At 43.2% G+C, this 13,410-nt stretch overlaps 1 protein-coding gene across 3 annotated transcripts in view; it reads right to left on the bottom strand.

Annotated features, from left to right (window-relative positions):
• The window catches only part of clasrp (CLK4-associating serine/arginine rich protein), a 117,348-nt gene that overhangs the window by 60,327 nt on the left and 43,611 nt on the right, over positions 1–13,410 (bottom strand). For all 3 annotated transcript variants that reach the window (XR_012101136.1, XR_012101135.1, XM_073063889.1), the window contains exons 8-12: positions 11,608–11,704; positions 10,091–10,169; positions 7,659–7,732; positions 5,523–5,564; positions 3,714–3,932 (exon numbers count right to left, since the gene is read on the bottom strand). Coding sequence is in view for 1 of the 3 variants with exons in the window: in XM_073063889.1 (XP_072919990.1) it covers positions 3,714–3,932; positions 5,523–5,564; positions 7,659–7,732; positions 10,091–10,169; positions 11,608–11,704 (511 nt within the window). In the remaining 2 variants the exon portion in view is untranslated. The remainder of the gene's footprint in view (positions 1–3,713; positions 3,933–5,522; positions 5,565–7,658; positions 7,733–10,090; positions 10,170–11,607; positions 11,705–13,410) is intronic.

Raw genomic sequence — 13,410 nt, 5'->3', positions numbered from 1 at the left:
TCTGGTTGAATACCCTAGTTGGGCAGTCTTTCATTGACTCTGTTATGATTATTATTCTATAGATTTATAGAACATAGAAAATCTACAACACAATACAGGCCCTTCAGCCCACAATTCAGCCGAACATGTACTTACTTTAGAAGTTACCTAGGGTTACCCATAGCCCTTATTAAGCATGTCCACAAGAAAATGAATCTCAGGGTTCTATATGCTAATATATATGTGCTTTAATAATAAAATTTACTTTGAACTTTATTACAAGGGATTTGAAATTCAATCTGATGGCAACAGTGTTTATCGTTACTGTCATGAAAAAAATAATCCCCTCTGGAGCAGGCTATGGTTATCCAGAGCTGAGTCACCAGCTCTTTCACTGACGTGGGCGCACTTCAGGCTTACAACTGATAATTAGGACATCTCTCCCTCCCTGCCACTTATTTTCCCTGTTCATTGCCATTGCTTGCGTGGCTTAGTACTTGAGTAGACCTGCCCACCTCTGCCTCTATACTCAGTAGCACAGGTCAAAGTGTGTGCTCGACTACTTAACCCCACTCACCCCCATGGACTTGGGGCTCTTCAGCAGACTGGCTTCACTTTTGGTGAAGGCGTGTGTGGCGACTCTGATATACACACCAAACAGACCTACTAATCCCTGCAAAGAGGTGGAACGATCCACACTAGTTTAACACATTATGGAAGGTACAGATTTAATCCCTGTATAGTTCATTCATCATCATATGCCATGTCCTATAATGTGGGCGATCTTGGTCTCATGACCATGATTATTCTTGGCAAATTTTATGGAAGTGGTTTGCCACTGCCTTCTTCTGGGCAATGTATTTACAAGATGAGTGACCCTAGCCATTATCTTCAGAGATTGTCTGCTTGGTGTCAGTGGTCACATAACCAGGAATTGTGATAAACATCAGCTGCTAACATGACCATCCACCACCTGCTCCCAAGGCTTCAAGTGACCCTGATCAGGTCATTAAATAGGTGCTACACTTTGCCCAAGGGTGACCTGCAGACTATCAGAGTGAAGGAGCACCTTACATCTCCTTTGATAGACATATCTCCACCCCACCACCCATTAGTCCATTCGCTTTTCTATATGCCTGTACTTCAGCTCATTTTAAATTTTACACCTCTTTTGGGTCATACAGGTGCACAACACAGACTTGGACAATTAACATTTGAAACCACATTTCTCCGAGACATAATAAAATAGGTTAGTGGTGGACAGTGTAAGCGCAGGTGCTTGAAGGTCAAGGCAGTCTCAGTGGGCTGAAGGGCCTGTTTCGCACTGTATCATTCTATGATTATAGAAGACAGCCTGCCTGACACGCTGAAGTGTTAGAATGGATAGTAGTTTCTTGATGGCTTCTTGGTCATGGTCTCTTTGGGGGCTTTGCTACTGCCTGCAAGGGGGAAAGGAGGTCAGTGCTTTTGCTGGAGCAAGTGGGGGGCGAGGGCTGATGCTTTATGCTGCTACTTGTGCGTGGGAAGGGGAGAGGGAGCTTTGGGGTTGTAACTTTTCTGTCACTCATTCTTTGGGGTTTTTCTGTTTCATGGTTGTCTGCGAAGAATAAGAGTTTCAGGTTGTATACTGTATACGACCATTTAGGACTCAGGCTCCATGTCCCACAGCATCAAGAGGAGGAATACTGCAAATAGGCAACGAATCGTACTGTGGTTAACATGACTGAGCAAAAACATTTCATCCTAATGTTCTATTGTCATTCTTGCTCAGTGGAACAGATTCAATGCGTCATGTTAAGACGTATTCTGGGGTTAGTGTATATAGCAACTACTAGCTTCACCAACAACCAATCTTCAGACATGAGCATGGATTAAATTTAACATGCAGCCTTGAACAAGCATTCCTGAAGCTGTGGTCTGAAGTTGATTACAAACCAGACAATGCTGATTAACCTACATTTTGGGTGTCTGGAGTGTGAGTGCAGAGAAGGAGCTATATGACAACTATGTGTAAATCAAAGGAAGCATTGTAGATACATTATAACTATAGAATTGTCTTGCTTTGATATTTAGCATATAAAAATGTCATGTGCTATTTGATGGGGAGGCCTCTTCCTCCAAGAGTGTCTCAATTTGATGCCTGTTGTGTGTTTTTGTTGAATAGAATACTTCTGTAGCTTCAATGTCTCTCCAGTGACGTTACAACAGACCTATCAAATGGCCTATTTCTGCTCCTATGTCATATGGACATGTGGGTGCAAGAAGCACAAGTGGCACATGGCTTACTACACCAACAGTCCAAGTTCTAGTAACTAGATACCATCACTAGCTCCCTTGGACATTACAAGTCTTCACAGAGTTACACAGCATAAAATCCAGCCCTTCAGCCACTGCACCATCCTTCGAGTACTAATTTACACAGATCCCATTTTGCTTTCTCTTAATTCCCCAAAGATTCAACTATTCACTCTGATATTAGCAGCAATATACAGCGACCAATTAAATCTAGCAACCTACACAGCCCTGGGACGTGGGAGGAAACTGGAGCTCCCATGAGAACCTCATGTGGTCACACAGACAGCAACAGTGTTCAGGATTGCTGAAATGTGAGGCTACAACTAGCTGTGTCACTGAGCTAACTTCGTTTATACTGAACTCTTGACCTTACCTCTATGATGATGATGCCATGTTTGGTATCAATTGCCCTATTCTTCTCAGCTCGTTAGTGCAAACAATCTACACCGCTCAAGAGGTTGCCATTTCTCAGGGCAAGGTTATGCATCATAAAACATAGGTGTAGAATTAGGACATTCAGCTCATCGAGTCCGTTTTGCTATTCAATCGTGGCTGATTTATTTTCCCTCTCAACCCCATTCTTCTTCCTTTTACCTGTAACCATTAGCACCCTAACTAATCAAGAATGTATCAACCTCCACTTCAAATATACCCCATGACTTCGCCTCCACAGCTGTCTGTGGCAATAAATTCAACAGATTCATCACCCTCTGGCAACAAAAATTCTTCATCTCTGTTCAAAAGGAACACCCTTGTATTCTGAAACTGTAACCACTGATCTGAGGCTCGCCCACCGTAGGAAACATTCTCTCCACATCCACTCTATCTATCCCCTTCAATGTTCGACAGGTTTCAATAAGATCGCCCCTCATTCTTCTAATCTCCATTGAGTGCATCAAATGCATCTAATGCTCCTTGGATGTTAACCATTTCATTTCCGAGATCATTCTCATGAGCCTCCTCTGGACCTCTGTTGATGCCAGCACATCTTTTCTTAGATGAAGAGGCCTAAAACTGCTCACAATACTCCAAAAGCAATCTACCAATGCCTTATAAAGCCTCAGCATCAAATCCTTGCTTTTATATTCTAGTGCTCTTGAAATGAATGCCCACAGTGCACTTGCTTTCCTTACCACCGACGCAACCTGCAAGTTGACCTTTAGGGAATCCTGCACTAGGACTCTCAAGTCCCTTTGCACCTCCGATTTCTGAATTCACTCCTTGCTTAGAAAATAGTCTACAGCTTTATTCCTTCTACCAAAGGGCATGACCACACTGCATTCCAACTGCCACTTCTTTGCCCATTCTCCCAATCTGCCTGAACGTTATGAGATGATTGGCTGCAAAAGCTTCACTCTTTGGAAGTCCTGACCTTTCCCTCTAGCAGCAAAATCAGTGGCTTTGGGAATGGAAAAGGAAAGATTTTGAAAATTACCGACCGGGAGGAGCTGGCATGACCTGTGCCAGAGCCCTGCTGCGTGTTGGAGTTCCGATGCCTGCCTACTGGGGCCTTGGCAGAGGTCACCCCAGTCTGCGCCATCGATCCGCCCTCGTCCTCACTGCCGCCAAAGCTTGTGATGTAGGTGATCTTCTCCTCATGGGTAGGCGAGTTCGATCGCGACCGTGACCTCGTCCCTGAGCTGGACTCAGACTGTGACCTACAACATCAGCAAATGTTACTGTACTTAATGCCACAGGACAAATCGTTACATCAGACTATGATCACTCAAGCACTGTGGATAGATCCACAACTGGGAGATTAAGTATAACAGCAGACTGATTTAATTCGAAGAGTTAACTCAATTTCCCAACACTCAGGAGAATCGAGTGGACAGCTAGAGACTTTTTCCTAGGGCAGAAATGGCTAATATGAGAGGGCATTATGTTAAAGTGATTGGAGGAAAGTGTAGGGGGTAGAGAGAGGTAAATCGTAAACACCAGGAAGTCTGCAGTTGTTGGAAATCCAGAGCAACACATACAATATTCTGGAGGAATTCAGCAGGTCAGGCAGCATTTATGGAAGTGAATAGACAGTCAATGTTTTAGCTAAGACCCTTCTTCGGGTCCCGAGTAACCTGAAAAATTGACTACCTATTTATTTCCACAGATGCTGCCTGACCTGCTGAGTTCCTGCAGCATTTTGTGTGTGTTGCGTGAGAGGTAAGTTTTCTTTTACACAAAGAGCAATCGGTGCACGGAATGCACTGGTGGTAGAGGCATATACAGGTTTACAGACCCCTCAGTCGAAGGTAAGGCTTTATGGCATAAAAAAGATTAGGAACCCCTGTAGTGGAGACATTTAAGAGACTCTTAGTCAGGCACATGGATGACAGAAAAATGGGAGGGCTATTTGGGAGGGAAGGGTTAGGTTAATTGTAAGAGTCGGTTAGAACATCAAAAATCACCTGTTCTTCATCATGAAGTCTGAGTAACATTGAGAGGCATGTAGTTACTGTGAAATTGTACTATAGCACAGAACAGTGCATTCCTGATCAAACAGGAGAGGTGTCAAGTGACATCATATGGAAGCAGGCAGTTTGGCCCGTCAGGTCCATTCTAACCATCAAGCACCCATCCACACTAATCCCATTTCATTTCCCCCAACATTGCTTTTAAGGATCTCAGCCTAAAACATTGATTGTTTATTCATTTCTATAGATGCTTCCTGATCTGTTGAGTTTCTCTACCATTTTGTATATGTCACCTATCACCTGTAGATATTTGGAACATTTAGATTGAGAGGAGACTTGCTAGAGGTATATAAAATTATAGGGTAACTACAAACAGTTTTTTTTTCCACTGAGGTTGGGTAGGACTACAACTAGAGGTCTTGGGTTAAGGGTGAAAGGTGAAATGTTAAGGGGAACATGGGGGGGACTTATTCACTCAAGAGGGTGGCGCAAGTGTGGAACAAGCTGCCAGCAAAAGTAGTGCTTGCAGGTTCAACTTCAACATTAAAGATTGAAGTTTGGATAAGTGGGGAGAGCATGGAAGGCTATGGTTCAGGCACAGATCAGGACGAGGCAGAGTAATAGTTTCACAGGGACTGGATGGACTGAAGGGCCTGTTCCTTGCTCTATGACTTAAAAACTGACACAAACAACTCTTCGTTTTCATTCTCCTCTTGCCACCAAAACACCCAGCCCATTTCTACACAATATTCATTTTAAATTGTTATAATGAGAAGCACTACATGGAACAGAGTTTCAGTGTTCTGATCCGCACGTCAAACCGTGTAATGTAATTACCTTTTATATGGGTCATAAGTTGGGCTGTCTCTCCTAGCGTAACTGAAACAGAAAAGACAGCATATTAAATACTGACTCTGAAACACATTGACGACCTCTACCCCATCCCCAGTCTCCCTTTAGCTGTCAGACCCTGCCACTGTACAAAATTCAAAAGTAAATTTAATATCAAAACTGTACTATGTACCAGGGAGATGATCTCTACCAAAAGTGGTGTAAGGCACATCTTTCCTCCGCTAACCTGCAGGTCACCCTTGGGCAAGGTGGAAAAACCTGCTTAGCCCCCCCGATCAGGGTCACGTGAAGCTAAGGGAGCAGGTGGTGGATGGTCGTATGAGCAGCCGGTGCATATCACAAGTCCTGGTTATGTGACCACTGACACCAGGCAGACAGTCTCTGAAGAGTACTGATAATGGCTGGGGTCACCCGCCTTGTAAAGACACTGCCCAGAAGAAGGGAATGGCAAACCACTTCTGTAGAAAAAATTGCCAAGACTAACCATGGTCATGAAAAGACCAAGATTGGCCACATCATACGATAAGACATATAACAATCAAACAATACTAGATAATACTTTGAAATTCATTTTCTTGCAGGCACTTACAGAAAAATAAAGACATAAATTAGAATTTATGAAAACCATAAATAACAAAGACAAATAACAACCAATCAGCAAAAAATAAAAAAAAGTAATTAAGTAATAATGAGAACATGAGTTGCGGAGTCCTTGAAAGTGAGACAATCTGTAGGTTATGGAATCAATTCACTGTTGAGGTTAGTAAAATTATCCACACTAGTTCAGAAGTCAGATGGTTAAGGGGTAATAACTGTTCCTGAAACTGGTGGTGTGAGACCTGAGGCTCCTGTACCTCCTGCACGATGGTAGTAGCGAAAAGGGAGCATGGCCTGGATGATGGGACCTTGATGATGGATGCTGCTTTCTTGTGGCAGCACTCCTTGTAAATGTACTTAATGGTGGGAGAGCTAGTGATGAGATTTAAGATATCATAAGGTATAGGAGCAGAATTAGGGTTCAAGATGTAGATCAGAGACTTGAATAGGCTGATGTGCATGATGTAACACTGATGATTCAGACCATGTGTGGAGTATTGTGAACAGTTTTGGGCCCCTTATCTAAGAAAGGATGTGCTGGCATTGGAGAAGGTTCTAAGGAAGCTCAGAAGAATTATCTCAGGAGTGAAAGGTTTCTTATGAGGAGTGTTTGATGGCTCTAGGCCTGTACTCACTACAGCTTAGAATGAGAGGTGATCTCATTTAAATCTATCTTGGCCTTTCAATATTTGATAAGAGTGGACATGGAGAGGATTTTTCAATTAATGGGAGGATCTAGGACCAGAGCACACAGCCTAAGAATACAGGAACGTCCCATCAGAACATGGATGAGGAGGAGTTCCTTTACCCAGAGGGTGGTGAATCCACTGAATTCATTGGCACAAAAGTAATTCGAAGTCAGGCCATTGGGTATATTTAAGGGAGAGGTTGATAAGTTCTTCAGTAGTACGGATGTCAAAGCTTATGGGAAGAAAGCAGGAGGATGGATTTGAGAGGGAAAATAAGTCATCCATGATTGAATGGTGGAGTAGACTTGGTGGGCTGAATGGCCTAATCCTCCTTCTATGGCTTTATAATCAGAGACGTGAAACTGAGGCCCACAACTCCCCTCTCAGTTGAGAGGGAAAGGTCCCAACACAGCATCAGCCGTGACCACCTGGCTATTCACAGGCAGTTGCATACAGCAAATTGAGATGCACAAGTTAGGCTGTCATATTCCATGGAGCACAAAAGCACTTGATTGCATCTGTGACATAGAGCTCCTCACAGTAGGTGTTGTAGAAATTAAAGGAGTTTCCTTAACCTGATATTGTGTCTACAGAGAGAGTCAAGACCTATGTTGGGATGACACAGTGACCTAACCTGCTGACAGAAAGGAATCTAGCAGAAGGAAGTAGCAGGGAATGCCCAGGGCAACAGTAGTTTTCAGAAATGAAGAGCAAAGTAGGAATTTTAACAGTGAAGAAATTCAACAGTACAGCATCACCCTGACAAAGAGTGGTCAAGATTAAGGAAGTGTTTTAAAACCATAGATGGCAAAGGGCTGAGTTGGAACACATGTACCTGGGTGGGCTGATTTTTCTCCCCTTCAAGCGCTTCTCTCTGAATTCTCTCCGCTGGCGACGAGACCTTCGTCCCTGCAAAGAACACACAGCAAAGTAATTAAACCTGTTCCGAGCCTGATACTGGCAGCCATGGTGATGCACATTGAGGATGCTCCTGGCCTGGTATGGAAATACCAATGCCCTTGAATGGAAGATCCTAGAAAAACTTGTGGATATGGCCCAGTTCACCACAGGTAAAGCCTGCCCTATCATGAGCACATCTACATGAATCGCTGTTGCAGGAAAGCAGTGTCCAACATCGGGGAACCCCACTACCCAGGACATGGTTTCTTTTTGCTGCTGCCATCAGGAAAAAGGTACAGGAACTTCAGGACTCACACCACTGGGCTCAAGAACAGCTATTACCCCTCAACCATCAGGCTCTAGAGCCAAAGGGGATAACTTCACTCAACTTAAATTGGAATGTTCCTACAACCAATGGACTCACTTTCAAAGACACTTCATTTCATGTTCTCGATATTTATTGCTTATTTATTATTTCTTTCTTTTTGTATTTACACAGCTTGGTGTCTTCTGCATTCTGGTTGAACACCCAAGTTCAGCAGCCTTTCATTGATTCTCCTATGGGTCTCATATGCCGGCAGGAAAATGAACCTCAGGGATGCATATGGTAACGTACATAAACTTTGATAATCAATTCATTTTGCACTTTGGACAGTCCTCATTAGATAGAACAGAATGTATAATAATAGGTATACAGGATGGGTGGGACTACAATCAGAGGTCATGGCTTAAGGGTGAAAGGTGAGAAGTTTAAAGAGAACATGAGGGGAAACTTCTTCACAGAGGGTTTTGAGAGTGTGGAACGAGCTGCCAGCACAAGTGGTCCATACAAGTTCAATTTCAACATCCAAGAGAGGTTTGGATAGGGACGTGGATATTAGGCATATGGAGGGCTATGGTCCCGGTGCAGATAGATGGGACTAGACAGTTTAAATGGTTTTCGGCATGGACTATCTGGGCCAAGGGGTCTGTTTCTGAGCTGTACTCCTCTATGAAGAGAGCTGGGAGAAAAAGCCTGTGCTGCGTGTGACTGTAGCTTTGAAGGCCTCTGGATCAAGGTCTCTATGGGGTGTTTCTGCTGTTGCTTGCATGTTGGGGGTGTGGTCAGTGCTTCTGCTGGCACGGATGGGGGGAGGGAGGTCAATGCTCTTACTGCTGCTTACGTGGAGAGGGATGGGTGCCACTGGGCTTGGGGTGTTTCTATCATTCATTCGATGGGGTTTCTTTGTTTCTTGGATGTTGGTGAAGAGCACAAATTTCAGGTTATATACTGTATACAACAACAGGGGAGATTCGGCATGACATCAAGAACTTTGATGTGTAGTGGAGAGTGTATTGACTGGCTACATCACACCTTGGTATGGGAACACCAATGTCTTTGAATAGAAAATCCTATAAAAGGTAGTGGATTCAGCCCTGTACATCACGGGTAAAGCCCTCCCAACCACTGAGAATATCTACATGAAACGCTGTCTTAGGAAAGCAGCATCCATCATCAAAGATTCTCACCACCCAGGCCATGCTCTTTTTTCACTGCTGCAATGAGGCAGAAGGCACAAGGTTCTCAACACCAGGTTCAAGAACAGTTATTATCCTTCAACCATTGCTTATACTCACTGGAATTTAGAAGGTTGAGGGGGGATCTTATTGAAACGTATAAAATTCTAAAGAGATTGGACAGGCTAGATGCAGGAAGATTGTTTCCAATGTTGGGGAAGTCCAGAATGAGGGGTCACAGTTTAAGGATAAAGGGGAAGCCTTTTAGGACCGAGATGAGGAAAAACTTCTTCACACAGAGAGTGGTGAATCTGTGGAATTCTCTGCCACAGGAGACAGTTGAGGCCGGTTCATTGGCTATATTTAAGAGGAAGTCAGTTATGGCCCTTGTGGCTAAAGTGATCGGGGGTATGGAGAGAAAGCAGGTACAGGGTTTTGAGTTGGATGATCAGCCATGATCATACTGAATGGCAGTGCAGGCTCGAAGGGTCGAATGGCCTACTCCTGCACCTATTTTCTAAGTTTCTATTAGGCTCTTGAACAAAAGGGGAAAACTACACTCATCTATTGAGATGTTCCCACAACCAATGATCTCACTTTAAGAACTCTTTATCTTGTTATTTCATGCTCTCATTATTTATTGCTATTCATTTATATTTGCATTTGTAGTTTGCTGTCTTCTATGCACTACTTGATCTTTCACTGATCCTGTTGCAGTTACTATTCTATAGATTTGCTGAGTATTCCCTCAGGAAAATAAATCTCAAGGTTGTTTGTGGTGATGTACATGTACTGATAAAAAAAAGTTACTTTTGATTTTATATACATTCTTTGATATTAAATGAACCACTGATGAACGAATATCCCTACCGAGTACATCGCCTTCTCTTCCTCCAGGGCTTTGGCATGTTTTATTGCCTCTACTTCTTCTTTGTCTTTCCGAAGCATCCTTCCAATAGAAATAAAGACCGGTTATACCACCCATCAACAGACCCTCAACCTACCCTCTACACAATGGAGATCACGAAGAAGCTACTAGTAATTCCTTGTTCCTTGTACTGGATGTCCACCAGGGTGGCTAAGGAATTTGATAGTGGAACACCTATCCATCCCCTCCAATGCCCAATATTGGGAGTCAATTAATTGTAAAGGTTAGGTAATAAAATGCCTCTCTTCAGAAGGCTTTGACTATGATAGGACAAGTGGTTCCCATGACCAATGGGCTCATTTTCAAGTACTCCTCATCTCATGTTCTCAATATTTAATGCTTGAAGAAGAATGCCCTTAACTCCTGGTGGAGTCACCAGGGCGCCGTCATGACAGGCTTTTTGCACCGATCTTATTGGTGATTGCTCATCATGTGGCGTTTCTGTAGCATTCTCCAGTTTTTTGTTACGAGGTCGAGTTGCTAGCTCGATGCTCAACACAGTACGAATGGAAAGCGTGCAAGGGAGCCAGCTGGATTCGAACTTAGGAGTCCAGCGCTGATGCCACTATGCCACCAGCCTAGTTGGTAATTATTAATATTATTATTTCTTTCTTTTCCTATTTGCACGGTTTGTTGTCTTCAGCACTCTGAACACGAAGTCGGCGGTCTTTCGTTGATTCTGTTATGGTTATTATTATATAGATTTGAGTATGCCCACAAGAAAATGAACTTGTGTTGTAAATAACTTTGATAATAATTTACTTTAAACTTAGAAGCTACCTTCTTCCACCCAATGAGCTCTCTTCCTCCACAATCAACCAAGTGACTCCACCGGGAAGTATGATGGGGAGTGTAGAATGTTCTACATATATGCAAGCTCTTTCTTGCCCAAGTCCAAAAGGAAAGTGTACCCTTCATAGGTCCCACCATCATCTATCACTGGAGGACCAACTCAGAACATAAGAATGAACCAGAAACCATTTCTCCTCTGACTGACTTGGAACCACACAAGATACTGCATATCCACCAATCAACAGAAATGTTTTAGTGAATTCTACAAACAAACTCAGCGGGTCAGGCAGCATCTGTGCAGGGAAATGGACAGACGACATTTTGTGCTGAGACCCTTCATCTGAATGGAAAGATAAAGCAGAGATAGCGGGTATAGAGTTGTGGGGATGGGGATGAGCAAAAACTAGAAGGTGATAGGTGAATCCAGTTGAGGAAAGGTGATAAGCTGATGGAGGAGGGGAGGGTAGGAATAGTGTCTGAGGCTGGGAGTAGATGGGTAGCGGCTACAAAGGGTTGCAGGTGAAGGAATCAGATAGGAAAGGAAGGTGAAGCATGGAACCAAATGGAGAGTTGGGAAGTGCAGTTGGAAATACGTGAGTAATGGGCTGATGGGGGGAAATCGGGTGGGTCGATCAGGAGAGAGAGAAAAGGGAAAAGCTCGCCTCACCTGACAAAGTCGCCTTCAGACATCCCGTAAGTGGTAGCAAGTTTGTTCAGCTCCAAGGTCTGTTCAGTGTTTAATTCATCTACGTCCACTTCAACATCTGAAAGGCAAGACTTAAACATTCAGAAACCTCCAAGTGTTAATCAATTAAGTTAGCAGCCAACAATTCTGTTTCATTTCCAGAAAAGCATACAGATCACCATACATTCTGACACCCATGATTCTTTCCAATCATTTCTATGTAAAAAGAACATTCACATTGTCAAAACACCTCATTGAATATTGAAAGGCCTAGATAGAGTAGATGTAGAGAGGATGTTTACAATAGTAGGGGAATCCAGGACCAGAAGACACAGCCTCAGAATACAAGGACATCCCTTTAGAGCAGAGATGAGGAGAAATTTCTCCAGTCATAAGGTGGTGAATCAGTGGAATTCAGCGGCACCGACGCCTGTGGAGGCCAAGTCATTAGGATATTTAAAGCAGAGATTGATAGGTTCTTGATTAGTAAGGACATCAAAGGTTATGGGGAGAAGGCAGGAGACTGGGGTTGAGAGGGATAGTATATCAGTCATGATCGGACGATAGAGCAGACTCGATGGGCTGAATTCTGTTCCTATTACTAAAAGTCATAGAGAGATACAGCACAGAAACAGGCTTTTTGGCCCATCTAGTCCATGCCAAACCATTTAAACTGCCTACTCCCATCGACCTGTACTCGAACCATAGACGTCCATACCCCTCCCATCCGTGTACGTATCTAAACTTATATTAAACGTTGAAGTCGAGCTCACATGCACCACTTGCGCTGGCAGCTCATTCCACACTCTCACTATCCTCTGAGTGAAGAAGGTTCCCCTTATGTTCCCCTTAAACTTTTCACCTTTCACCCTTAACCTATAAATCTCGCATTGTAGACCCACCTGACCTTGATGGAAGAAGCCTGCTTGCATTTACCTTATCTATACTCCTCATAATTCTGTATATTTATTGCGGGTCTTTTGAATAAAACAGAACTTGGGCCATCTCTACATGTATCTGTAAGAATCTGAATTCAGAGTTCAGAAGGTGGTCTCATGAGATCACATTGGTCTATTCTATAAGGAGTTTAGAAGAATAAAAAACAACAATTGAAAAGGGCTAAACTCTATGATTATAGGAGCAGAATTAGGCCATTTGGCCAATCAATTCAGCTTCGCCATTTTTTCATGGATGATCCATTTTTTCTCTCTGCCCCAATCTCCAGCCACCCTACTCTTGAGGCCTCTGGTTGTAGTCTCACCTTTTGAAAATGTCCTCAATGGAGGTGACATCCATTGTGAAGGACCCTCACTGCTCAGGGAATGCCCTCTTCTCCTTACAACCATCCGGGAGGCAGTATTTGAAAAACTGCAGTTCTCTCTCTCAAACATGACCAAAATGGAAAATCTTTAATTTTGTTCAATTACAAAAGTGTTTCGGTGACCGTAAAGCAGTCTGGGATGTGTTTAAAGGGATGTGAATGGTGCTACATAAATGCAATTCTGGCTTTCAAATTGCCTTCTGAGATTCCCTAAACAACGAAACTTCAAAACCTACCAATGTAACTTACCCTAAAGCAATAATCTTGGCTCAGCTTATTGACATCACATGATATTTGATAAAATTAAATGGAACACATGCTTCACCTTGAAACTCATTGTAGGTTAATTAGCAACTCAGCACTCATGTTTATGGTACAGATGCTCTGTTACTGCAAAGTGCTTCTGAGGCTTTCCATCTTAATGATTAACCAGAGTAACACACACAAAATGCTGGAGGAACTTA

The sequence above is a fragment of the Hemitrygon akajei genome, chromosome 12 (genome assembly GCF_048418815.1).
Source record: "Hemitrygon akajei chromosome 12, sHemAka1.3, whole genome shotgun sequence".
NCBI lineage: Eukaryota > Metazoa > Chordata > Chondrichthyes > Myliobatiformes > Dasyatidae > Hemitrygon > Hemitrygon akajei.
Note: the sequence above shows the minus strand (reverse complement) of the source record. Positions and strands in the feature narration are given on the sequence as shown.